This window comes from Rhinolophus ferrumequinum, chromosome 10, assembly GCF_004115265.2.
Source record: "Rhinolophus ferrumequinum isolate MPI-CBG mRhiFer1 chromosome 10, mRhiFer1_v1.p, whole genome shotgun sequence".
Lineage (NCBI taxonomy): Eukaryota > Metazoa > Chordata > Mammalia > Chiroptera > Rhinolophidae > Rhinolophus > Rhinolophus ferrumequinum.
In genome coordinates, this window is record NC_046293.1 from 48,054,189 (window position 1) to 48,081,098 (window position 26,910).

At 35.7% G+C, this 26,910-nt stretch overlaps 1 protein-coding gene across 1 annotated transcript in view; it reads right to left on the bottom strand.

Moving 5' to 3' along the window:
- Nucleotides 1-8,955: 8,955 nt before the first annotated feature.
- Nucleotides 8,956-26,910, bottom strand: part of SCAF11 (SR-related CTD associated factor 11) — a 62,228-nt gene continuing 44,273 nt past the window's right edge. The window contains 9 exon segments of the mRNA XM_033116840.1: nucleotides 8,956-9,280; nucleotides 9,540-9,659; nucleotides 10,017-10,235; nucleotides 11,235-11,581; nucleotides 12,292-15,048; nucleotides 15,675-15,781; nucleotides 17,400-17,501; nucleotides 18,939-19,045; nucleotides 19,203-19,258. Of these exon segments, the coding sequence (XP_032972731.1) occupies nucleotides 9,134-9,280; nucleotides 9,540-9,659; nucleotides 10,017-10,235; nucleotides 11,235-11,581; nucleotides 12,292-15,048; nucleotides 15,675-15,781; nucleotides 17,400-17,501; nucleotides 18,939-19,045; nucleotides 19,203-19,258 (3,962 nt within the window). The 3' untranslated portion in view covers nucleotides 8,956-9,133.

Consider the following 26,910-nt stretch of genomic DNA (forward strand, 5'->3'; position numbering starts at 1 on the left):
TTCCCTAAACTGATGGTGAAAACATTTAGCTGTTGCTTTAGAGAGGGTTTATTAATTCTCATTAATCAGACACTGCCCTTTTTACAGCTAAACTGTCTGAAAGGACTAGACTAATTTTGGGGTTGAACCCTCTCAACAAATTCCCTCTTGCAGGGCAGTTGCCTGGGAACATGCAACTTTCTGAGTTGTACAACCTTTGCAAATTGGCATGGTTTGGTAAAATAATAGCTTAGTGAACAAAAGCAGGGAGCAGGAAGCTGCCACGGTCTAATACAGGAAGCACAATTTTAAGGGTGCACACACGAACTTCTGTCTCTTACCTAGGAGACTAGATAGGGTGACTGGTTGGTTAGCATAGTAGACTGAGTGATTTATAACTTCATGTGCTCTGGAGAGGGGTACGGGAAATAGAAATATGAATGATCCGTTTATGGTGCCCAGCCTGCCTAGGTAGATCAAGTGAGGAAGAGTAAGTATTGGGGCTCAGACAGCTGGGTAGACCTTGGGATGAGCTAAGACGTAGGACTGAGAGATGGTTACCGGAGTCGGCTTTTGACTCAGGCTCCCCTGTGAGGTCTGACTTGTCCACTGACTAACTGAAGGATCTTGGGAAAGTCACTTAATTTCATCCTCATTTCTTCAGTTGTAAAATGAGGTTGATAATAGGACCTACATTCAGGGTTGTTATGACAAAGGAGATAATGTGATAAAATATTGGCACAGAGGGGCGGCCGGTTGGTTCAGTTGGTTAGAGCACAGTGCTCATAACATCAAGGTCGCCGGTTCAGTTCCCGCATGGGATGGTGGGCTGCGCCCTCCACAACTAGAGTGAAAACAACGACTTGACTTGGAACTTATGGGTCCTGGGAAACCATTCTGTTCCCTGATATTCCCCAGTAAAAAATAAAAAGTTATCTTTAAAGGTGTGTGTATATATAGACACACACACACACACACACACACACACAGAGCCAGTTAAGAAGCACTCAATGTTAGCCACTGCTGCTGTGATTGGTAATCAAAATTGTACTTGCTAAAGCTGAGGAGAACATGTCAGCTTTTAAAGCGTAAAAGAAAAAGACTTCTTTGAAATGATTTAGAAAAAGCCATGTTACAATAATTTTAGAAGTGTCTATAATTCCTTTAGGCAAGTGTGTAAATATCCTGTTGCATTAAACACGCACAGCCTGACCTTACCAACACCTGGGTTTATACAAGAGTCTGGTAGCACCCTGGAACTGTGTGAACACCCTGGAAATGTTCAAGACCTTCTCTCCCTACTTACCTAGTGGGATCTAAACCTGGTAAAGTAGTAGGTCAGAATTTGAAAACAAAGTTTTAAAAAGGGTGCTACTGCTTCTTCTGAGAGCAGGGATGGAATCCAAATGGTTTTACTGTGTTTCCCGGAAAATAAGACCTACCCAGACTATCAGCTCTAATGCATCTTTTGGAGCAAAAATTAATATAAGACCTGGTCTGATTTTATTGTAAGACCCAGTATAATATAATAATATAATACTGGGTCTTTTATTAATTTTTGCTCCAAAAGACGCATTAGAGCTGATGGTCCAGGTAGGTCTTATTTTCGGGGAAACACGGTAAGACAAGCTGTGATATAATTAATTAACGTTGTTCTAACAGAATAGCTGTGATCTACAGGATATCAATAAAGTTGGTTGTGGTTTGCTTTTTGGTTGCACATAAACTTTCACCTGGGGAGATTTTTAAACTATCCCATTACCCAGAGACATTGAATTGTCTGAGGTGAGTACATGTATTGCCTTTTTAGAGCTCTCCCTGCAACCTTAAATATTCAACTAGATGGCAAACCACTGGACAAGTAAGTTGCGTTTCCATCATTATCCAAGAGAAGACAGTGGGAAAACCAGTCGGATTAGAAGGGCAGAAATTCTCCAAGTAAATAAATTTTGACATTCTCATTGTTGATTCCAAGAAGGAATATACCTGCTAAAAAGGACGCCTTGTGGTTAACAGAGCCCAAATTCATAATCAGTCTAGCAGCCCTTGTTTACAGAGGCCTCTCAAGCACAGTGCGTACCAAGGAAAAGCCACAGGCAGAGCTACTAAGCCTCCTACAGTGCGTTCCTGCCTTCTGAGCTCAACCTTACCAACCAACTCCTGAAATCATATTTCAACCAATGGGCTGAGACCTGCCCCATCCAATCAGATCTGGACAGCTATATCCTCATTTGCAACCAAACTGACTTTGGTTCCATAATGACCAATCAGATCACGCAATTCTGAGCAATCAGGAACCAAGGCGGGATTTTCTCTATATAAGTGGCCTCACGTGTGTCTCCACAGAGTGCACTTTCCTGTGTGGCTGGTGGCTGCGTTTCCCGATTTGCAAGCTGTTTACCTGAATGAACTTTCTCCTTTCATTGGAGACTCCAGATTGGAGACTCCTGTTGGCAATGGATTGGTGGCAGCGACTTTTGTTGACTTCTGTTATCTTAAGGTAGGTGGGCAGCAGCCCTTTTTATGTAAGTCACTCCAGATCAGAGGTCACAAAACTGTGCTCTAGTTCTCTGTTCTCTGGTAGCTCTAAAGCCAAGACCCTTACTTAAACACCACAAATGGATTGTTTTCTCCAGTGCTCACAGGATTGAGGGGAATATGCTCAAGCTAGTTATGGTTTGGGAAGTCCACCTCCTTCTGACTAAGAGATTTCTCAGCCTATAAAACCAGTGGGTGCTAACTAACCATCAGCTACCAGAGGAGGCTGAGCTCTTCCCTTGGAGCTGTGTGGGGAGTCATCAGACGTTTATCACAGTCACCTGGTGGCTCAAGCCGAGCCCTTAGGCCAATGCATGAGTGCTAAAGTTGGCAGCTCTGAGCCTAGAGCAAGGCCGCCCCCTCCCCACACCTTCACGCCCCAAGCAGTGAGGAGTGCAATTAGAAACAATTTCTTTTTCTGGTCATACAACTCTTGTTCACTGCAGGAAACTTGGAAGGCAAAGAAAAGCATAGAGGAAAAAAAATCCTCTGCTATCCGGAATAACCCCTATTAATAATTTGTATTTTTTGGTATTAAGAAAAAATAAGGTGATAATAGTGTAGTTTGTGTCCAATTTTCTCTCCGTTTAATGTTACTCTATTTTTTTTTTCTGAAAATAAAATACCGGTAAAATACCTTCACATAAATGAAGCGTAGTTTAACCACCCCCTCCAATTTTTGACTATTAAATACTAGAAAGGTAGATATGGACCAGTGTATCATTATGGAAAGAGTATATGGCCTTTTCAAAGCTGTTTGTACTTATTTTCAAATTGCCTTTCAGAAAAATTGTACAAATTTGTATTCCCACCAGTACTGAGTTTCCTCGTGGGACGTGCCAGAATTAAAAAAACAACAAAACGAACTTTTATCAGTTTGAGAAAATTTACTACACTGTTTAAGTTAAATGTAAGATTGAGCACTTTTTACATGTTTAACCACTTTAATTGAGCTTTTTTGAAAGATTTTGAGCAATCCTTTAAAACTTTAAATCTGATCATGCCAAACACCTCCTGTTTATTAAAGGCTTTCTTTTGCGTAATACATTGTAAAAGCTCTCCACCAGTCTTGGTTACAGCCATTCTAGGCTTAGAGTTGCCATGCTCGCTGGCTACTGACCTCTTGCACCTGCTATTGCCTCTGCCAGCTCAGCCTTCTTTGCTTCGTTCTTACTCATCTTTGAGTTCTTAGTTGAAGTGCCACCTCTCCCAGAGGTGACAACTCTTAGGTCCTATTATCCTATCATATTTTTGGAGCACCTTGTAGTTCTCCCTGTTGTGCCCTCTTTTCAGTTATATAAATAATACAGCAGGTCCTCAAGTAATGTCATTTTGGTCAACTCGTTTTATGTTGATGGGGGAAAATCGATTCCCAGCTGGGGCCATTGGCTCTGTGGTTTGCACGTTCTCCCCACATCTGCGTGGATTTTCGCCAGGTACTTTAGTTTCCCCCCCCCATCCCAAAGGTGTGCACATGAGGTTCACTGAGTTTGGGTGTGTGATGTGCCAGGATGGAGGGGTATCCTGTCAGGGTGGGGTCCCATCTTGTGGCCTGACCTGCTGGGAGAACCTCCAGCCGCCCCGTGACCCTGAACTGGAAGAGGTGGGTTGGAAAATGATTTTTTATTATTCTTTCTTAAATGTATAGCTCACATGTATTTCAATGTTTAATATTAGAAGTGCTTTGGGTCTTTATTTAGAAGTTTGTTCATGTTCTTGTGACCAGAAGTATGCTGTAGACACTTATTATCAATTAGTCTGTAGTAAAATTTATTTCCTTATGCATTGTTTTGCTTAAAGACGCATTTTCTAAGAACGTATTAACCATGTGAAGGGCTGTTTTTGGATATGAATAGCTGTTTTGTCCTACCATGTTATTTATATAGCTCCATGAGGGCAAGAACAGTATTGCTTTGCTCACTCTTCCCTAGTGTGTTAACACACAGGCTGGCGCCGTGTCAAATAAATGATGTAAAATAGTTATGACCAAAGCTGTGCTACTGGAAGATGTGGTGTCTGAGATGAACTGGTTAGTGTGTGTACAGAATCTAACATTGAGACTGTGAAGAGGTCAGATAGTAACACTGCTGGGAACTATTGCAAAAGAAGATACAGAGGCAATAGCAACTGTGTGAGAGAATGGATGAGGTGAGAACAGCTAATTCATGAAAGATGGCTTCAAGATTAAAAGCTTAGTATCTCTGAGATAGGAAAAAAATGGGAGTGCTATTAAAATGGCAAAAATGAGGTCTAGACCTTAGACACAGGATATCCTTTCCTCTTCCCAAGCAATCAGTTGTGTCCTCTTCATGCTCCAATTATATTTTTTAGTTCAACCATTATTCCCATACGTTATGTAAACTTTACATCTGTAAGCTCAGTGTAACACCCCAGGCTCTCTGGGACCAAGGCAAAGCACTTACTTTGGCATCTACAATCCTAGGTCTGAGTCTTGGCTCTCTCACTAAGCCTGTGTGTAACTAAGTAATTCAGTTAATGATTATGCACCTGTATTTTCTCATCAATAGAATCAATTATTAGAATTGGTTTTACAGATCAATGAGGTGACACATAAAATGTCTGAGTGCCTGGCACATATTATAAGCTTAATGTTAATCCTGTACTATTCTTTTAGAAGAATGAGGTATGAATAAATCTGATATGTGAAGAATCCAAGAATTCCTGACACCATAGATGTGCATTGTTTGATGAAATAAATGTTAAGAACGTATTAGTTTGGTGCAAAAGTAACTGCGGTTTAAAAGGTTAAAAAAAAAAAAAATTGTAAAAACCCCAACTACGTTTGCACCAACCTAATAGAAATAAGAACAACCTTACATGCTCCGTCACAGTATCAGAGGTGGAAATAAAGGTAAAGCATTAAGCTCAGGAACTGTGGTAGGACTATAAAGTAGTATACTTCTTTTAGAGGACAATTGGGCAACATCTATCCAAATTAAAAATGTGCATATCCTGAAATTCAGTGTAACTTCATACACAAAATTAGAGGTTCATAGATAAATCAGAAAGGGTGTTCACTAAAGCATTGTTTCTAATAGCCCAAACTTGCGTATAAATGTGTATCAAGAGAACGCAATAGAGCAATTTATAAAATAACATGGACAACAGAATGTGTCTTCCATTTCTTAAGGGGACCAGAGATGCAGAACAGTACAGAATATAACTCATGTGCTGGGGAAAAAGATCTGTGAAACCCAGTATTACCCTAGAACTTCAAAAAGCATTTTTGTAAACTCAGTGAAGAGTTTGTAAAGATAAAGACCTTTCTGACGGTTTTCTCTGGATAGAAAAATCAGCTTAAGAAAATGATAGTGTTACATTAAGTATAATTACATTTTAAAATTTGTTATGGGGAAATAAAAACTGATTGACCAAAGAAAACAATTTAAATTGGGTACATCAATTTATGTAGTAAGACCTGACTTAATTAGTAGTGTATATTTTACTAATTTACCCATATTAGTGAAAACAATTTAATATCCAACAGTAGATGGCTGTTTTAAATAACAGAACATCCATGTAATAGAATACTATGTAATCATTAAAAACCATGCCATAGAATAATTTTTTTTTTAAATTGAAACTTCTCAATACATCATTAAGTAAAAAAGATAAGTTGCAACAGTTACGTGCAGTTTGACCAGTGTTAGTAGTTGTTATTTTTAAATGGTAGAATTACATAGAGGTGATTTTTTTCTCGGTTTTTTGGCTTCTTCCCTGATGTTTTTCTATTTCCTGCAATGGTTATATAATTAGGAAAGACTGCTATTAAAACAGATGCTTACAGCTAACTCTAAGCTTGCTTTATAACTTGGACATTAATGTAACTATAATGCTAGTTACATTGGTACAAATCCAAGAAATAATTTACGTTTGGAAAGAGGTAAAAGTTACTATTTCCCAGGAATCTTAATAAATGTTAAAGACACTACGTTGTTTATCAAAAGGATTTATTAGAAAATATTACATACTACATATCTGTTTGAGTATCGTTTCAGTAGACAGCACTCCATCCTCATACTATGAACAATGTCTCACAGACCATAGGCAACCACTGTGCTTCTGAAGCTACATCTTTCGGATGGAACATTCAAGCAGTACACACTGGCCATTTAAAGGAAGATAATGAAGAAAATGTGGTAATTACCAGGAAAAAAAAAATCACAGAACTTTTGGAATGTTAAAATAACTATTTTCAGTCTCAAAATTCTAGGCATCACTACAGCCTAAAACATAGGTCAATGTGACTATGTAAGTTAAAGGGACCAAAGTTTCAAAGGTCAAGTTAATACTGAATCTTCATAAATAACAAGAGAAATCTGTAACCCCACAAAATGTTTTTGATTAAGTTTGTGCACATGCAAAATTAACGTAGATTTCTGGAAAAAAAAAAGAATGGGGAATAGTAATGCAATGTATTTTTAACATAAAGCATGCACTTTCTAATACATTCTTAAATATTTCCGTTTTAAAAGTTTGAATTCTAATCCAGTAACATTCTTCATTAGCTATTTTAAATGCAGTCTAACCAGTACCCCAACCAGATACGGAATACACACTTGTTATTTTCAAGAAAGGTGGAAATAATTCATGGCAATGCTATTAAAGATGTCAAACTTTAACTCTTGACGACACCACCTAATTTTTCTTCAAAACTTCTAAACATGTTTGCAAAAGATAAATGGTATAAAGCATTTTAAAATGTCACCCAACTCCCAAAAGTCACTGAAAGAAAATGAAGGAAAAGTATGCATTGTGTGATTAATCAGCCTAGGCAATTTGCTCCATTTTCAAAGTGTGAACCAGCTCAAAATAGATTGAAAGTTCACACAATTGTTTCCAGAGTTCAAAACTGAAACAAATGAGGTGTGCATTGGTATTTAAAACACTGTCTTAATATTTTATTAGAATATACTTCCAAACTTCTTTCCCTTCATAATCTAAACACAAACTTTAATTAAAAATATATATAAATCAGTATAATAATACCATATTACAAATGTCCAGAAATGCAGAATAAAGATCAAAAACTGCCTGGAAATATTTCTAACACTTTTTGGGGTTACACTCATAATCTAATAAAGATTATGAACTAGCACAATCATTATTGGGACTGTCATTTCAAAATATTGTGCCTATCAAAGCTAGCACCAGGAAAGTATTGTGCACATAAAATTGAGAAACACATAATCTTTACTTCAGAAAAGCAGTCCTCCAGAGTATTGCTCTTGCCAGTTTAGCTAGTAAAAGGGTCTGTCTCACTGAGGCACGCATCTATGAGCCATGTACATCTTATCTGAATAGCTTTCCAGTTATTTGGTATCTATTGAAAATTGTTACTGGAATGAAAGACAGTTTGTCATGGAGATAACCCATTTTTTCTTCCAAGATGCCAATTAAAATCACGGTACTGTAACATTTTTAACTTACCTTTTATAAAAATTAACATATTTTAATATTAAAAAACAACAAATCCCCAGTCCCTGAAATCCTAACCAAGACTCCATTATGTAATTTCTCTCCTGTTTCAAAACACAGATTTTGATGTCTAGATTTTTCCAACATGGTTAATGGCCATCATATGGTCACCAAATTAACACTTTATTCATTGTAAAGCATTTGGAGATTTTTCAAGTGTGAAAAGAATTTCATTAGTGATTAGATAGATGAACAACAACCTGAGACCACTGAAGTGAGTCTCATAATTCTACCTTCCTCGCGAAGCAGGGAGGGTCCCACTTCACAGCAGTTCTCGGGTTGGCACAGATAAGTTATCGTCTCTGATAGGTAGAAGATATTATGAAAGAACATAATTTTTACAAAGTCAACACTTTTTCAAAACTGGTCTTCTAAATTCAACAAAGAATTTAGACTGCCAAAGTTTTAAATCTAGCAAATCAAACTGCTTCATCTCAATTGGAGGGAAAAAGGCACAAAGAAAAACAAGCAGCATAACCTTTATTTGGTGACACAATAGGTGAACAGTGTTCCAAAGTTTTGAACACTGAATGTTACTCAGGTGATAATTTGTTTTCTATCGAAGCAATTTATTCAGATGTGTGCTTTAAAAATACAGATTAGGAACCCTGCAATTGGTATGTTCTGTTATTAGAAATATTCTTCATGGTAATACATTACTTCCTATGAATTAGAGGGGAAAATCATATAGATCATACTTTATTTTTAGCCTGACAGAATAAATGTATTATATATATATATATATATATCTCTTCCAAAACCAGCGCACTTAGAAATTTCTAATTTATGCACTCCATTGTTCAAATCAAAAAGCTGTACATCTTCCAGTATCCACACTATAACACAGTCCTAGTAAAAATGCACATTCCTTTAACCCCTTTACTTTCCCTTGAATTTGCTTTTAGTTTTTGGGGGTGGGAAAAGGAAAGGATATAGAAGTTGCAGTGCAGAACTATTATTTATTTAGAACAAAACATTATATCCTATGTTAAAAAAAATAATTTTATCAAAACCAAATTTCAATCACAGTTATGTATGATTTTCAGTTAAAGGTACATGTTGAAATTGCACTTTGCAGATATCGCTATATATACTGTCCTTCCGAGTGCTCTCCATTTCAGCCTATGTTTTTTTCAGTAGACACAGGTTCTTCCAGAGTTTTCTTTTGGCTTCCCTTCCGTGAATATTTGTATTTGTCTACATAGGCTTTAACCAGATTTGCCACTTTAGTAGAATTGACTTCTCCACTCTTACTATGACAAACCTATGAAAAAAGGAGGGGATTTTTTTTTCTTGTTAAAGGGAGCAAAATGGAAAGCTTTGTAAAAAACAAATAACCCCAAAGAGATAACTAGACATTTTTCCATTTCATATCTCAAGTGAACTTGTTCAAAGGTACAAAAGCTGACAAGAATTAAAAGAAGCTGGCTCTTATTATTTTAATTAGACTTAAGTATCCCTTTACTAAAATAGAGATGGTTCAGAACAATACGTACGTTAACTCCACTAAAGCTATAACTTACTTTATCTACTGCTTTCCGTACAATCTCTTTATATTCTTCCTTGGTGATATCTTTATTTTGGTAAAATGGCTTAATGGCCAGTTTTACCTCCTGTGCTGCTTTTTCTTGAATTTGCAATTTCTGATAAGAGGAAAATGTATAATTATTATTTTGCCCAATTGCATACTTTCAAAAAATTTTTTTTTAAATATAAAACTAACTGAAAACACTGCACATTTACATTATTAGAAGGAACTCTTCAAGTGTCATAAACACAAAATAGTTATTTACTAACATACATATCAAACATTTCTAAAAAAAATGAAATGTTACTAGTAACTCATTGGGCATCAATATACCCAGATAGAACCCTTCAAATAATATTAGAATTTAAGACTATCAATAAAGTCCCTTCACCATTTATATAATAGAAAGCTGTTATTTTTTCAATTTTATCATATACAAAATTATGTAGGTTGCTGTCAACCTTGAACTTGCCTTGTCTGTCTTCGAGCTATCTGCGCTGGCTTCCACTGTAACACTTACTTTGCTTTCTGCCAATTTTACAGCAGCATTAGAGGCTTTGCTGTGACTCGATGACGGAGTATTACCAGAACTTGGTCCCTGAACTGTTCCCATATTTCCTGGGGCTGCTGTCGGAGCAGGCAAGACTGGTGTACTCATGTTATTACTTACATGAGAAGCACTAGGAATGCCCTGTTTTAAAGAGTTATCATCAGTTAATTAATTACTTGTACTCAATAGAAGTCTTTTAATCATGTATTAGAAATAACATTTAAAACTCAAAGCAATTCAACCTTAGTACTTAAGAAAAAGGCATATTTCAGGTCATTTATATCTAAAGAAATCTGAAGAAAAATGAATAATATTCTTAAACAGAGCCCTATTTAAAACGTCAGTATGACTTTTAAATTATATATGGGTCATGTTCTGACACCAACACTAAAAACAAGAACAGCATTTAAAGAATAGCACCTTTCCTGCAAGGCTCTTCATGAAAATTAAAGTAAGTGCCCCCACCCTTAAAGATGGGAGAAAATGAGGCAGTGAAGTCACTGGCTTGCAGTGAGTTGACAGCAGATAAAGACATTAGATCCCATATCTGGAATCCCATTCCCCTGGTCTTCCAACTATATCTTGCTGTCAGGATTACAGAATTTCTGAAATGTAGACGTAAAACTATAAGCAACACAATGTTTATAAATTATTCAAATTTTCTATATGCCTCAAAGGCACCTTTCTTTTTAGCATGGTAAATTCGTGAAAATGAAACACAGATGGTAACGGATAATTAACGGCTTTACCTGGTATTTGTCCAAACAAGACAATATAAGCTTCATCACCGTATTTTATCACAAGTTCCCACCCCCTAAAAATCCAATAAATTAGGGAAAAAATTTAACGCACCCATGACTTCATTCTAGTTTGGCTCATGATCTGGTCTTCTTAACCTGACAAAACTTACTTGGGTATCAGTAACAGCAAAATGTAGCCTAAATGTGACATATGCATTCAATTCATGATCGTACCTGAGGGCTGGGAGGTTTGGGAAGGATGTGAAAGAGAAGTTTTGAAAATTTACCACAAACCTAATCAAATAAACAATTGTTTTGGATGCTAGGAAGCCTCTCCCCCGCCCCATAGCTGAATGTTACAGTGGCTATGATGATTAAACTTGACTTGCCAAAAACATACCTGCAACTGTTTTCCATCTGGCTGTGGAGCCGTGTAGCTGACTTGCTGGGATGGTGGGGGCGGGGGCGGTGGTGGCGGCAGTCCCTGAGACACACTGGTAGGAGCCGCGACCTGCATGACAGGCACTCCTGGATGCAGGTGCAAGGGCAGCTGAGGATGAATATTAAATGGGCTGCGCTGGATGTTCATCAGAGGGGCATGAACACCCACGGGATATGGGAAGATATTCATAGGCTGGTGTTGTGCATTCATTTGTTGCTGCATTACATTCATTTGTGGTTGCATCATATTTATAGGTAGCTGAGAACCATCACCTTGTTGATTTGTTTGGTCTTTTAGGTTAGAATCTATCAAAAGAAAAAAGCTTGTGAAAAAAACCATGTTATAAATTTCTTTAGACAGAGAAGCAAAGAACCACTGGTTATAGTAAAATTAAATAGCAATTAACAGACTGAGAACACCTAAACCAATCTCCAATTATTTAGATTAATCCTGTCATTTCTAGATGATATGGGCTAGTTTTCAATGAAAAGAAAACATTCAACTAAAATTAGTTTTAAGAATAAGTTGACATGATAATATCAATATTAGCAAAGAATCAGTAGCTCAAGAAACTTACTGACTAGTTAACTAAATACAAAATTTACTTAATTAAAAGTAAAGTTAATCAGGTTTTAAATCTTCAACAGCTTTTTTCTTGCAATGTTCTTAATGAGAAAAGCCAAGCTAAATTTTCGTTAAGAGTAACTTATTTATATGAGAACAGTGATCAAAATAATTCAAGTGCACACATCTGAAATAAAAGAAATACAAGATACCCTACATAGAAACATCCCAAATTTTTCTATTGTAACAAACTGTACTTCAATATTGAAGTCTTTGGTAAGGTTTGGGTCAGGGTAGGGATATGTGTATATGTATTTACATAATGCAAAGTGGCCTATAAACCACTGGAATTTAACATTATAAAACTATCATTTCAATTCATGCAAATAAGGTATTAAATTTATAATCTCTTTCCTTAAATAAAATAGTACTAATAAACAGAATATGTTACCCTGTTCAGTTGTTTCCTCTTCTTGTCTCATCCATCCAGACTGTGAACCTGAAGAATTTCTCCCTCGTCGTGAGTAATAGTTTTGTACATCTGCTGGCAGAGTCTTTCTCACAGCCCAACTAGATGCAGATGTCCACCCTGATCTATCGGCAGGTGTATCAAATGAGAACTCTTGCTCACTTTTCCGTTTATAGGGTTGCTGTTCCACAAACTTGAAAGACTCATTCCCTGAACCATTTGAATTCCCTGAGGGGGCTTTTTGGTTTTGCCACCGATTTTCATTTTGATCTGTGTAGGCAAAACTACCTCTGTAAGTGCCTCTGCCACGATTACCTCTACCACGGTTAGACATCCAACCTGAACCAAAGTTTTTATTCCAAGAATTCCCTGAATTTTCATTTCTATTTTCTTCCCAGTGAGAATCTTTTAACTTTTCTGGATTTCTGGTCCTTGGGTCAGGACCAGAATTTATTTTTTCTGTTACCCAATTGGGACAGTCATTTCTATGTTTGTCAGCAGAATTTGGACAGTCAGCATCTGGACTTATGTCATTTTTTTCTTTTCTTGTATTTTCATTCTGTTTCTCTGGGTCATGCTTTCTGTAACGATCATTTCCTCGTGGACATCTCCAACCATCATTTGCCCATCTTTCCTTCCACCGAGGAGAGTAACTGTCTCTGTCATTTCTACCAAATGATGAACTCTTACTTTTTGTTCTAGATCTTGATGGTGACCTCGAACGAGATCTTGACCTAGACCACCTTCTGGCTCTCCTTTCTCTATCTCTATCTCTATCTCTCTCTCTGTCTCTATCTCTATCTCTCCGTGGTCCATCTCTATCACTTTCTCTTTCTCTGCTCCCAGAACTGGATTTTTCTCTTGGGGAGGAATCTTTCACTCTTGACTGTGATCTTCTATTTTCTCTAGAAGTGTCTCTTTTTGGGGAGAGTGATTCTGATTTTTTTCCTTCCCTAGTAGTGCTATCTTTCTTTGGAGATCGAGACTGAGATCGCCTTCTTTCTCTTGCAATATCCTTTTTTGGGGACTGAGAACGAGATTTTCTCCGTCCTCTTGCAGATTCTTTCTTGGGAGATGGTGATCGAGACTTTCTTTCTTTTTCAGTTTCTCTTTTGGGAGATGGAGACTGAGACCGCTTCTTTTCTCGTGTGGTATCTTTGTTGGGTGACCAAGTTGTAGATGGGGAATGAAATCTAGATCTTCGAGTACGAGGCTTTTTGGCTTTATCTATCACATCTATCGGGCTTTCAAATGGTTGAGATACAGTTTCAACCTTTTCACTTGCAGGACCAGAAGATGGCATATTATTTTGAGAGCTGTGCTCCACAGAATTTTTAAGTTGTTTAGCATCAGCATTTACAGACAGTTCAATTCCAGATTCATTCTGTCCACTGCAAAATGAATCACATTCCATTTCATTATTGTCCTCATTAAAATGCTTCTGAATCTGTTCAATGTGTGTGTTAGGCAATTCTGTAGGTCTGGGATGTTCAACCACAGATTCAGTCTTTTCTTCTAAACATTTGCCTAACTTGGTGTTAAGATTAGTTTTTAATAAATTATTTTCAGAGTCTTGAATATTATTGAAATTTTCATTCCCTGAAGTACCACACATTGCAATTATTTCTGCACCTTCTGTTTCAACATGCCCAGGTAACTGAACCTCTGAGCTCTCAACAGATGTTCTGTCCACTGTTTCTATAATTCCACCTTCAGAAGATTCTAATTTGGGGCTGTCTACAAGCTCTTCTGTTTTTACTGTAGAATTTTCATGATCAATAATTTCCACTATAGCACTCTCTATAACCTTTTCTTCATTAACCACTATAACTTTTTCTTCATTAACCACTAACTCTACATCCTCAGGTGACTCACTTAGGCTGGGTATAGGTTGGTGTACTTCAATTTCAGATGCGGAACATGTAATAAAATCACCTGGAGGACGATCTGTACATAGATCTGCTTTTATCTCTGATTCTGAAGGTCCAGATATTTGGTCTTGGTTTTCTAATGGATCACCTCCTTTTTCAGAAATATTTTTAGAACTCTCACTAGTTTCTAAACACAAAATGTTAGCTTCTATACCTGTATCCTCAACTTTCTGAACTTCTTCCTCCTCTCCAACTAGCACAGGAGGACCTTGGGTACAAGGTTCAGAATATGAAGAGTCCACTCTTTCCTCTGTATCATGGTTCTCAGTGTGTTCCTCACTTTCTTCTATTTGCTCACTGCAACTTCTCAAGCCATTAGCAGACTCATTTTCTACATTTGTCGGCATAGTACAAGTGTTACTACTTTCTGCATCTGATTGGTGCTCTTTCTCTAACATAGCTGGTGTGTCAGATTCTGCTGTTTCTTCATCTACTGAATCACTGGAAGATGATTTTTCAGGAGGAGGTACAGAGCTCCGAAGTTTCTTTTTCAGTAAAGGTGGTTTTCTTCCTCTTCTTACAGACTTCCGTTTTGGAGCCTGTCTTGTTTGCTTTTCTGACTCAGCTGAAGAGGAAACACTTACAGATGGATTACTGTTATCTGGGGCATCACACCCAGAATTATTTGATACTGGAGATCTCTGAGACTGACTGACTGTTTCAGCTCTTGTGTTACGCGTAGATCTCCGTGTAGGAGTTGTTGCTGCAGGTTTTCGTCTTGATCCTCTGGTGTTTGATGTACCAGAAGTTTGCTTCTTCTCGTCTCCTTCTTGAGCATGTGCTAACGCATATCCCTTGCAAGAAGCACCTAATAATGTATTTGTTAAAAAAGTGAAAAGTAAGTACGTTTCAATAAATGATAATAGTTTGGCTTCAGATTACTTTAGCATAAAATAGGTATAACAGTGAAACAAAATACATTTATGAATCAAATTATGAACAAATGCATAGCTACTAACATCTGAGTAATAGCAGGTATTTATCAGCTTCTTTTAATGCTACTGAAATCAGTTGCTGCAAGATTTGAATCCATGTAGGCAATTTTGTAGGAAAAAAACAAACTAAAGAAAATATGTTTTGTCTGATAACTGCCATTGCTTTATGAATTTGTATTACCTAGGCACAAAGCAAGAGAAAATAAGTTATCCACAAACAGATAAGGACTCAAACTATTTGTTCACAATTAACAGGAGATGTTACTTCTAAAGATCTAATCAGTTCCTTGAAGACTTGAAGTTGTAATTTCTTAAAGTAAAAGGGATTTTCTAGTTGGAACAATTTTAAAGTCAAGTCACTGTCCAAATATTACAGAAATATTTAGGAATTACTGTTTATATCATATTTTATAGCTTTTCTAAGTCACCAACACTCACTTTTTATGAGATTGGAAGCTCATAATTTTTAAAAACTAGAAAAACATTTCATAAACTTTACCAAAATTTTCTAAAGATATGGTACTTGTTGGAAAAATAGTTCTTGGCAACACAGAAGAGATGAGAGGAAGGACTTCTGTTTCAATATTCCAGGGTATAAAACCATTTCTGAAAATTCAAAACAAAATAAAGACATTTTTGCTTAACTGGTTTAAAAAAATTAAACCAGCAATTTAAAATCATTAATTTTCCAAATCAGGTTAGCAACATTAAAATACAGTATGCTTAAATTATTTTTTTCCCAAAGAGCTAAAAATGTAAATTCAAGGTTACTCATTGTTCGAGAATGGCTACCAATGGGTGCAAAGAAAAAAAAAAAACCTTTAAAAGCATGTTTTTCTGATAAATTAAAGGCAAAGGGAGGTCAAAGGCAACTTAAATATTTAACAGTTGTTTCTCTTTTAAATAATTTATTTTGTCAAGAATTTTTTTAGCTTTTATTCTTTTTGCCATTCTAAAAAAAAGAAAAAATCCTATGTATCTGTGTAACCACAACCCCAATAGAGAATTAGAACCCTTCTACCACATAAACCTTCATGCCCCTTGAAACCCCATGCCTTTCCAGGCAAGCTAAGAGATAATTTAGTCAAATTAATCAAGGTTTTAAAGAAATTAGTGAGGTCAAAGGAAAATCAGTCCATGAATAAGAACTTAATAATAGAAATAGAACTATAGTACTTGAATTCTGAAGTATAACATAGATATCACAGTTTTTGTTAATTTCTTTGTTTTATAGCATATGTCAAGGCCCCAAACATCAAAACATATACATTTAAAAAAACCTGATTTCTATTACTATACTTTAAAACCCCTCCATCTAAAAATGATAACTCTTCAAAGTTTCCAGTGGCCGTACAGACCTGCTAATACCCCAAAGTTTCTGCATCCAAACCCAATCTATTCTCAGCTTGACTATATTACTTAATATAAGGTGAGATTCTGCAGTAGGGGTGGAAAAGCTTGAAAAACAGTGTGCATGTTATACATGTACAAAATTATATATAACTCTACAAAAAGGTTCCATATTATACATATATGGACTTCCTAATTTTACTTCTATTTGTGTTCTACTGTCATTCCTACAAGGAGAAGGGCCCTATGCAGAACTTTATTACAGTAATTATATATAAAGTTACAAGAAGTTGCAGGAATGAATATTCAGGCAAAGACCTTGATCGATGTTTTGCATTGGCGCTTGATTTAAGTACATATCATGTCCCTAGCAATGTGCCAGTAGCTTCAGGACTTAAACTAAGAAAGGACTACCTTACAGAAAATCATGAATGCTAGGGCAGAGTAGGGATCTGATCAAATAGTTATTTAAGAGAACATTTTTGAGAGGGGAAATATCATAAAGGCAGTAATTCATCTAACTGCACACAGGTAAGATTGGAATGGGGAAAAAGAGTAGAGGAAGGATGACAGATCTGAATGCTATTATTAATAATGACTCTCTTAGGTGTTTTTTCATTTTCATTTTTATTTTTTTAGGTGCTCTCTCTTTTAAATGAATTACATACCTACATTTACTAAACAAATAAAAAATTCTTTACTTTTCAGGTGTTTTTTAAATAGCAATCTTCGTTAGGCATTTGAAACACCAATTTAATTTGTACAAAACTTCCTCAGAAACATAGATATTGAACAAAATACCTTTGTACTTATATATTAATACTATCTTGCACTCGTGTTAGCATTTAAACACTTTAGTAAACTTTTTTTTTACCTTCCAATTCCAGGTAATGTATCAGGAAACCATGACAATTCCAGTTCCTGTCTCTTCTGCCTAATCAATGCACTGACTTCATTGACTTCTATAAATTCTGTACTAAAAGACAGATTTTAGACCTTCATCAGAATCCCCAAAATTTAAGTTTGGAGTAACAATTGGATTACATGATATATAGCAGACGTTTCATACCTAGCATTATAAATGGCATTTAAAAGAATCTTTTCCTATTTAAGCCCTTTGAAAACAAACTCATTCCTAATATAAGTAAAATTTTTATAAAAAGTCAATTTGAGATTAACATTCTTATTATTGGAAGAAAAAAAGCAACACTATTTCTATCCCATAAACCAAAGCTGCAGCAAGCAGTGCTGGCAGAAACTGTAGGTGCAATAGTTTCCTCCTGAAACTAATCGGAGGACAAAAGAAGAAAATAAAGGAAGGTATGGTTACTATAACAAAAAAATGGATATAGTTCAGCTTTTCAAAAGGCTATTCAGATATAATTGTTTCCTTTGATGACTTGCCAAACTTAAATCACACAATCTTAATCTGTCTCTTAGTTCAACAAACTGTGATTTTAGAACTCCAATTTAGTCTTCAAATTCCTCATACGTGGTCTGACTATTAAGTTCGCAAACTCATCCTAGAAAAAGTGCTACATACCTCATTGCTGAGTATCACTATGGTCACCTTCGAAGTCCTCCCCTTGGGAAGCTACCCACCAACACTAGCGCCTAGTCCACCGTTCAAAGCAATTTGGAACTCTTTTTCTGGAATGGCCATCAGAGCTGTCTGTCGTATTACCCTTGATGTCTGAATGTCATCAAAATGTCTTCCTCTCAATAATTTATCTTCAGGTAAAGAAAGAAGTCATTGGGCGCCAGATCAGGTGAGTGGGGAAGGTGTTCCAATACAGTTATTTGTTTACTAGCTAAAAACTCCCTCACAGATAGTGCCGTGTGAGCTGGTGCACTGTTGTGATGTAAGAGCCATGAATTGATGGTGAAAAGTTCAGGTCATCTAACTTTTCACGCAGCCTTTTCAGCACTTCCAAATAGTAAACTTGGTTAACTGTTTGTCTAGTTGGTACAAATTCATAATGAATAATCCCTCTGATATCAAAAAAGGTTAGCAACATCATTGCAACAAGTTCGCGAACTTAATTGTCAGACCTTATATATCTACCTATCTACCTGCCAGTCACTATGGTTCAAAGATGACTGGATATATTCTGAAAGGGTTCTGCTTTATTAAGAACAATTTAACAAGTAGCCTACTTCTCTATCACATAAGAAGCCTGTGTAGAACAACTTAATTTACTATTAATGAAAACAAAGCCCACTAGTGCAGGTAATCATTGCACAACGGAGAGTCACAAAACAACAGGTTTTCATTTTGCTATTTTCCAAGAAAACAAAAACAAAGTGGGCTTTCACAATGTTTGTTGAGCCTGAGTTTAAATTTCTACCAAAAGTTAATTACAACTAAAACATCAAGTATAAAAAGTATAAATTAAAAGTAGAAAATACTAACCAGTAAGCTCTACAGGTAAAAGAAGATTCTCCAGTGTGACTAGAAGAAAACATATTGGAGAAAAGATTTCTGAAGCACTGACTTGTACACTGATTTGATCTTTGAGGCTAGAAAAGTAAAAAGAGGTTATTAATGAAACAGCAAACAAAAAACCCCTCCATAATAGTTGGTAACAGTTATATTTAAATATTTTGATATACCTGAGGCACTAGTTATGTACTAAACAACCATAAAGTGTTATCTAAGAAAAAGTGTTCAACAAACCTTTATCTTTATTGTTGCATTTTTCTTTCCTCCCATTTCACTGTATTTAGAATTTCCTGTACAAAGACACAAAAAGACTTGATTACCTTGTCTTAATTTTTATAAGGCTGTAAAACCAAGTATTAACACTGATATACTGACAAAAGAAAGTTAAAATATGTAGAAATATGTGGAGGGCGCAGCTGAGGTCCAGCTGCCGTTGTTAGTTGCAGGCGGCACAGCCCACCATCCCTTGTGGGAGTCAAACCAGCAACCTTATGGTTGAGAGGATGCGCTCCAACCAACTGAGCCATCTGGAGCTCAGCGGCAGCTCAGCTCAAGGTGCCGTGTTCAATCTTAGTTGCACCATCCCTTGCGAGAGTCCAGGAGTTGAACCAGCAATCTTGTGGTTGAGAGCCCACTGGCCCATGTGGGAATCGAATCCGCAGCCTTTGGCATTAGGAGCGCGGAGCTCCAACCACCTGAGCCACGGGGCCGGCCCTATAAATTACCATTTAACCACTGGCACCAACTTCAAGTAAGTACCCTCCTTCCTCCCCAAACTTTATAATTAGAATTAGGAAAAGTAGAAATGTTGATTAAAACAGCTTTCTGTTAAAGCCACGTTTTTGGCTGCATTGCTTATGACTCATTTTTTGGCTTTACCTATCTCATCTGGAAATTTATTTCTATGGATATGTACTTCCAGGTTAAGTAAGATAAAGGGTAGTTTCTGCTTACCACAAAAATTGTGTTAGCATCTTTATAGATTACTGCTCTTAGTTTTTCTTTACCATCAAGCCTATGTTATTAGTCATCTATACCCGTTAATGCACTTGTCCGCAATAAACTGCAGCTGGTACTGTCAATGCTCTCTCCTTAGAATTCTCAAAAAAGTATACAGTGTAAATGGCAGCGGATCTCTTTCAGTCTTCATCCTTGCTTGCCTCATAAAGGGCCTGACTGTTCAAAATCAATCACTTTAACTAGGAGGCCTGTTTCCTGCTATTGCAAGACCATATGTATTTGGGGTTTCTTCTGTCAGTCCACTGGTAATAGCCTACTTTCTACTTAATAGCATACCAATTTCCTTTTAAGTTACCATACAACAGCTGTGGATTGGTGCTATTATCCATCCTTCACACATGTACCACCCAGAACTGTTGTTAACAAACGTAATTTCAACATTGGGGACAGGAATGATGGCTGAGTTCCAGGAACTTATTTTCCTACCCTTTGATGTATATTTAAAAGATGATACAGGTTTTTAAAATTGCTCAAAGAAGCCAGAAATAAAAATGTGATAGGTACCCAGCCACTTTCTTAGAAACAACTACTTCCTTAGCTAGACAATGAATTGCTGTGTTGTAACTATACAGTGTCTTTTATACCCTGAGGGTGCAGAATTGTTTTCCTTCAGGTTTCATTCACTCAATACTTAATGAGTAGGTACTGTTTACATAGCACTCTTTCACTTGGAAGCCTATCTCAGGAAGCCACCATTTGACAAAATGCTCTCTATTGGAAGAACTGTTAGTTTTCTGGCCAATGCTAAGTGTGAAAATCCAGTCCAAAAGCTATTTCACATATTTCACGGTAATTCTCAGGTAATTACTGATTAGCTCCAATAACAATCTTAGAAGTGCTCAATACTGATGGATTTGTCTAAATTTTGGTTTCCTAGAGACCATTTCAGAAATCCACCCTACTAATCTATCTACTTTGGACAGCAGTGATACGCCTTTTCATTTAATATTTATCAAAGTAATGCATGCACATACTTGCAGAAGTCAAACAGCATGTCGAGGCTTATAAAGAAGAACTACAGAAGTCTCTACTCTTGGTTTTGGATCCCCAAAATCACTCATCAAATCCTTTAGCTGCTGCTTCTAATATGAACCTCTTTATTTCTACATCACATGCTTATACTATATATACTACCTTGATTTTTTTGGTTTCCGATTTTTTTCTATTTTTTTTTTACTATAGAAGATAGAGACTTTTATACCACTGCCCTACCTATCTCCTTTGCTGCCTCCACCCTATAGTCTTTTTGATTTATCAACATTTGATATATGCAGTATTACATTATAACTACATATAAACATTATTCACAGCTGAGCCATGTACTGAATTCTGATTTCTTATACAATTTCTTGCTTTTCCTAGGGTTAACAACTGCTTTGTTTTCTCTTTTCCTTGTTTTCCTGTATTACCTATCATTAATTTAGCTAACTCTACAAAAGTATAAATCTCGTCTTAATACACACAAACACATCAACTCATACTTCAAGTCTGTTCCTCCCTCTCTTGGAAATACTCTTCCTTTGTCCTGGTCCAATCTGAACTAGTAACTCTCTAAAAGCTGCTGTTCAACTGTCATTCTGGGACTGTCCTCTATAATCCGTTATCTTTTCCCTGGGTTGAAACTTATTTTCTGAATCACACATTGTTCTCATTTAATGAAGCATACACATCCTCTAGCAGAAGTCTGAGAAAAAGTACAGGAGAATGAATTTTTCAGCTTGTATGTTTGAGAATGTCTTTATTCTGCCCTAACACTCAATTGACAGTTTGGCAAAATACAGAATTTTCTAGGTTAGTAATTATGTTCCCCCAAATTTTCACGGCATTGCTCCACTGTTCCATCTGTTGATAACATTCTTTCACACATGGTCTGTTTTCCCTTCTAGAAGCTCTTAGGATATTGTTATCTGCCGAGTTCTAGAATTTTATGAAACACTTAGTGTAGTTCTTTCTCATTTACTAGGTGTTAGGTTACTTCTTTATCTGGATACTCACACCCTACTATTCTGGGAAATTTTCCTTTGTAGTACTTTTCTTGATAACTTTCTGCCATTTGCTTTTTTTCCTTTTTGAAATTTTATTTTTCATTACTGAACCCCGTGGACTAATATCCTATCATCTCTTTGACTTTTTGTCCTACTCTGAGATTTCTCAGTTTATTGTCTTCTCCTGTTGAATTTTTTAAATTTCTGCTATAAGATTTTTCATTTCCGAAAGTTTTTTGAGTTTTGTTTCATTGAAATATCCCTTCTCCTATCTCTGAGGATATTAATTTTTACGTTGGTCTGTTTCCCAGCACTAGGTTTGTTCTGTCAGGCTCCTTTTGTCTTTGTTTTGAGCTCTATTATATTGGACCAAGGTTTCCCTGAAATATCTGCTGATCCAGGATTGTTTGTGGGACACTAAAATACTGATTGAAAATGGTGTGGATGGGTGGTCACAGCCTTTCAACTAACTGGTTTCACGATACGGTGATCCAGCTATTGCATCCAGAGCCTCCCAAATGTGTCTCTAAGTCTTTGCTCTTAGATAAGACAGTATCTCAGAAGATGCCTATCTCCCACTTTGGGAGCAAGCAAGACTGCCAGTGCTTTGAAAAATGACCACAGGTAGAGAATTAGAGGCCTCAATATTTGACTTAATTTCCGTCTCTTTGCTGTTTCCTCTACTCATTTATGCTAGACTTTAATCTGGTTCAACCATTCACTCTAGAGAGTATGCCTCGTCTTTGTCTGGACAGACTCCTTCCCCTACCTTGTTCGGCCAGGAATATGCAAGATAAACTGCTCCTTAAAAATTTTTCAATCAATTCTTTTTTGGCACCACCCCATATCCCTACCTTCAGAGATAATGGGGTCCTCGAGACCCAAGACTGTCTAAGGTTCTATGGTACATGAACTGATTTGATTCTTAACTTTTCCCCATGAAAGGTTTAGGTTTCAGCTTTCTGCTAAGATAGTTTACCGTTCAACTTGTAATACAATCACTTTCAAGCTTTTATTTTGTGGACATCTCTTATCTGCTGTCTCTTCTCTCTGGTTCTCTTAAAATTTTCTTTTCATTCCTTTATTGTCATTTTAATAAGGTTCTGGGAGGGATTAGAGAATTAAACAGGTGCTTAATCTGCTATGCTTCACTGAAAGTGTGTCTTATTTGTTTGAATTCAGCATATCTCAAACATGTTTCATGATACACTAATCCCAAAAGATATTTGTAGTTTGTTTTTCTACAATATAAACCAGTATAACAAAAGCTCAGAGCTTAGAACCGAGTGCTTGGCAGGCACCCAATTAAAGTTTGATTAATTGATTCCAGTTAATAAAGCTACAATTAAATGGATCTAGCATACACTTAAAGAAGTACTCCATTAAGAAATACCTGAAAAGGGGATACTTTTCATAAACTATATCAATTATAAACTATTAACCCAAACTAAAGATTAATATTCATTCCAAGAACAAAGTACATAAAGGAGGTTACAATTTTAAAAGCCCTATAATTCATTTTATCTAGTATGACTGAAGAATGAAAGTGATATTTCCTTAACCAATTTGCCAAAAAGTATGTTAACCTTTTATAACACTTCTAGTGAGGCAACACCATCTTCAATGAATGAAAAAACTACGTTAAACAGTTTATATCATTTTCCTAGAGTCACAGATCGTTTAATGGAAAAACCAGTACAAAATCCAAGGAACCTACTTCCAATAAAATTGTCTACTATGCCTGCTAAGATTTAACTAATGTTATACTAATAATTTCTGCTCCAGATAAAAGAAGTTCACAATGTAATGTGCTCTATTCACTAGTTTGCATGTAACATAAAGATAATTAACTTCAGGTAGAAAGTCACAAATAAATGTTCAAAGCCCCTTCCTGCTTCAGAAAACTTGAAGAAGTTAAAGAAGCGAAAACTGAGTTCTAAAATCTCACCAAGCAATTCTAGGTAAAGAGACGGACATTTTCTCAAGAAATTCTTTTATAAAAAGAAATTTAAATTATCCTTAGAATATCGTGGTTCCTGTTCAGTGTAATTGAGTAAATAAAGATGTACTTAAATTTGCAACACTTCCCACTAACTCTACCTTCACTTTAACTTTCTCTTATGTCTCGCTCAGTCATCAAATGCCTACATTTAAGGGTCCAAGGTTGCATCTCTCTTGTATGACAGGTTCATTACTGTCCCAAATCTTTGAGACAATTATAAGTAACATTTACAAGTTCTCTTAGTCTTCTAATGAGGCCATTTGTTAATAATACCTAAGAAATTTCATAAGAAATGTGAAAATTAAAGGTTAAAATTCTTAAACCTTTAATACTTAATAATACCTACAGTTTATGAACTTCAGCCTGAAAAAAAAAAAAAAGACTGGTATCTATCACATTTATAAATGGTAAGGCAAAATAATCAAGGTTTATTGGTCTAGTAAGTAGGGAGTAGACATTATGCTATCAAAAACAGTAAATTTTATGTTAAGAATTATTTTTCAGCTCAAAAGTACACCTACACAAGAGCCATCAGAATAAGGCAGTAATTTGAGTTTACTGCCACAAAGGTCACAGACGACCACCAAGTGAGAAAGAAGCTTAGCATGGATAACGGCAACAATATCATGCTGTAGTGGGAGAGGCACTGGATATGCAGTCAGAAAACTGGATCAAATCTGGCTGCTCTAATTGTTAGCTCTGCAATATGGGTCAAGATATTTAGCCTTTTAAAATTGTTTTAAAGTTTATAATTATGAACAATTTTGAACATTCCATAAAATACAAAAAAAAAAGACACCTATAGAGTAGGTTTAATTAATATTAACATTTAGCCATTTTTACTTTCTAATAATCCTTTGTCTCTTTCACGAGAGGAAATTACTTTTTTGGAATTGGTGGTATCATTGTCACCTATGTTTTCATTATGTTTTCCAAATCTTAGTTTCCTGTTTGTTACATCGATTGGTCAGTTACCTTTTATTATCAGGGAATTCTAGCCAAACTCAATAAAAAAATAAGTATTTAATAACCATTACCACTTTGTATGAAACATGAAAAAATGCCACAAGAAAACACAATTACTACCCATAAGAAACTTTAACTAGAAAAAACAAATATGCTATACACAAAACAATATGCTATACTGTACTTATAGTTAACTGTAAGACCTTGAATTATATTATGTACCACTATGGAGGGAAAATGGCCAATTAAATTCTCACAGTACATTTAATTACAGAAAATTTTAAATATAAAAGTAGAAAGAATAGCATAATGAAACCCCATATACCCATATCCCAATCTCCACAATTATTAATTCATGTCCAATGTTAATTTACTACTTTCTCAAGATCATTTTGAAACAGATTCTGGATATCATGTCATTTAATGCATAAATAAATATTTCAGTGTATAACTACTATAAAAGATAAATGCTCGCTGGAAAAAAAATCCTTAACATCATTATCACAAGTAAAAAACAAATTTAAAACCCCCAATAATTACTTAATATCAAATACAAATTTACAAAACCCCAATAATTACTTATATCAAATACCTAATGTTCCATTTTCCCCAATTGTCCATAAAGTTACATTTTTTTTAACTTCCTTTGTACATGCTAGAATATGAATCCAAATAAGGTCATACATTGTGATTGGTTGAATGTCTCTTTTAATCTACAGGTTCTCCACCCCTTTTAAACTCCTTGGAATTTTTTGACTAAAGAAACCATGTCATTTCTCTGTGGTCTAAATTTTGCTGATTGCATACCCTTATCACTTACATAGAGCATGTATATCTTGTAAATCAGTAGTGAGATTTCTTAATCAGGTGCAGGTTTTTTTTTGTGTGTGTGTGTATGTTTTTTTTTTTGGTGACACTACTGCATATTTGTTATTTACTTTCACAAGGGTGTGTTTAATGGTTGGTTGTCTCTCCTTTTGTGATGCTGATCACTTCCTAGATCTATTAATTCATTAGTTTACAAAATGCTGATGTTCAAATTCTATAATTCCATCTTCAATTATTTGCTGAAATACTTCTAAAAATTTTAACTTTCCTTTTTTTACCTGTTCAATTATCCTGATGTCTAGTTTATTTAGGAAAGGCTAGATAGATGTTTGGATCTTTCCTTTCATAAATGTACTGGTTTTCAAAATGAGTTAACTTCCTAGCATCCTCCAAAACAGACCAATTAGTTTTTATGTTATTTAAACCTGAGTAATTTTCATTAAACATGATACGTAAATACAAGCTAACTATTTCACCAGGCATATAATCTATTTCAATGCAGGAAAAAAACAACAACAAAAAAACTGACCATGTTAGAACGTATTAAACTCCTCAAGTAAAAGCAACATCGTAAAATGGGTAATCAGTAAGTACCCAGTACCCCTCAAATCCAAACTCATTCAGTTAAGACATTTTTACACAATTACCTAGGTATTAGTACTCTGTATCACCCACTCCTAAAGTACAATGAGTATTTCTGCCCTAAACCAAACAAATGACTTCGGGCATCTTCCTTTAAGTAGATACCACAGTAAGAGTAGGTTACAGGCCTTCGACAATGTTAACCATCTTGTAGAAAAAATTTTTTAAGAACTATAATTTAAATTAGCTATTCAATATTAAATTAACTTAGGATATCCACCACAAACCTGTTATTTCATATTCTGAATAGTAAAACAAATTCTCAAATCCAAATAATTCACAGATTCTTATAAATGGTCTTCCCTACGCTGAAGCAATTTAGGTTTCAGCTTTGCCTGTTTTTCTCTCTAAAAATAAGTCTGGGCAAGAGACATATACTTAAAGAAAATTACAATAGCTTTAAAACTAAGATTAACATAGTGAGAGCAGGCCAAATTATGTAAAGAAAATCTATAACATCATTTAATCTCCTTTAGCAGTAAATTTTATATCAGATCCT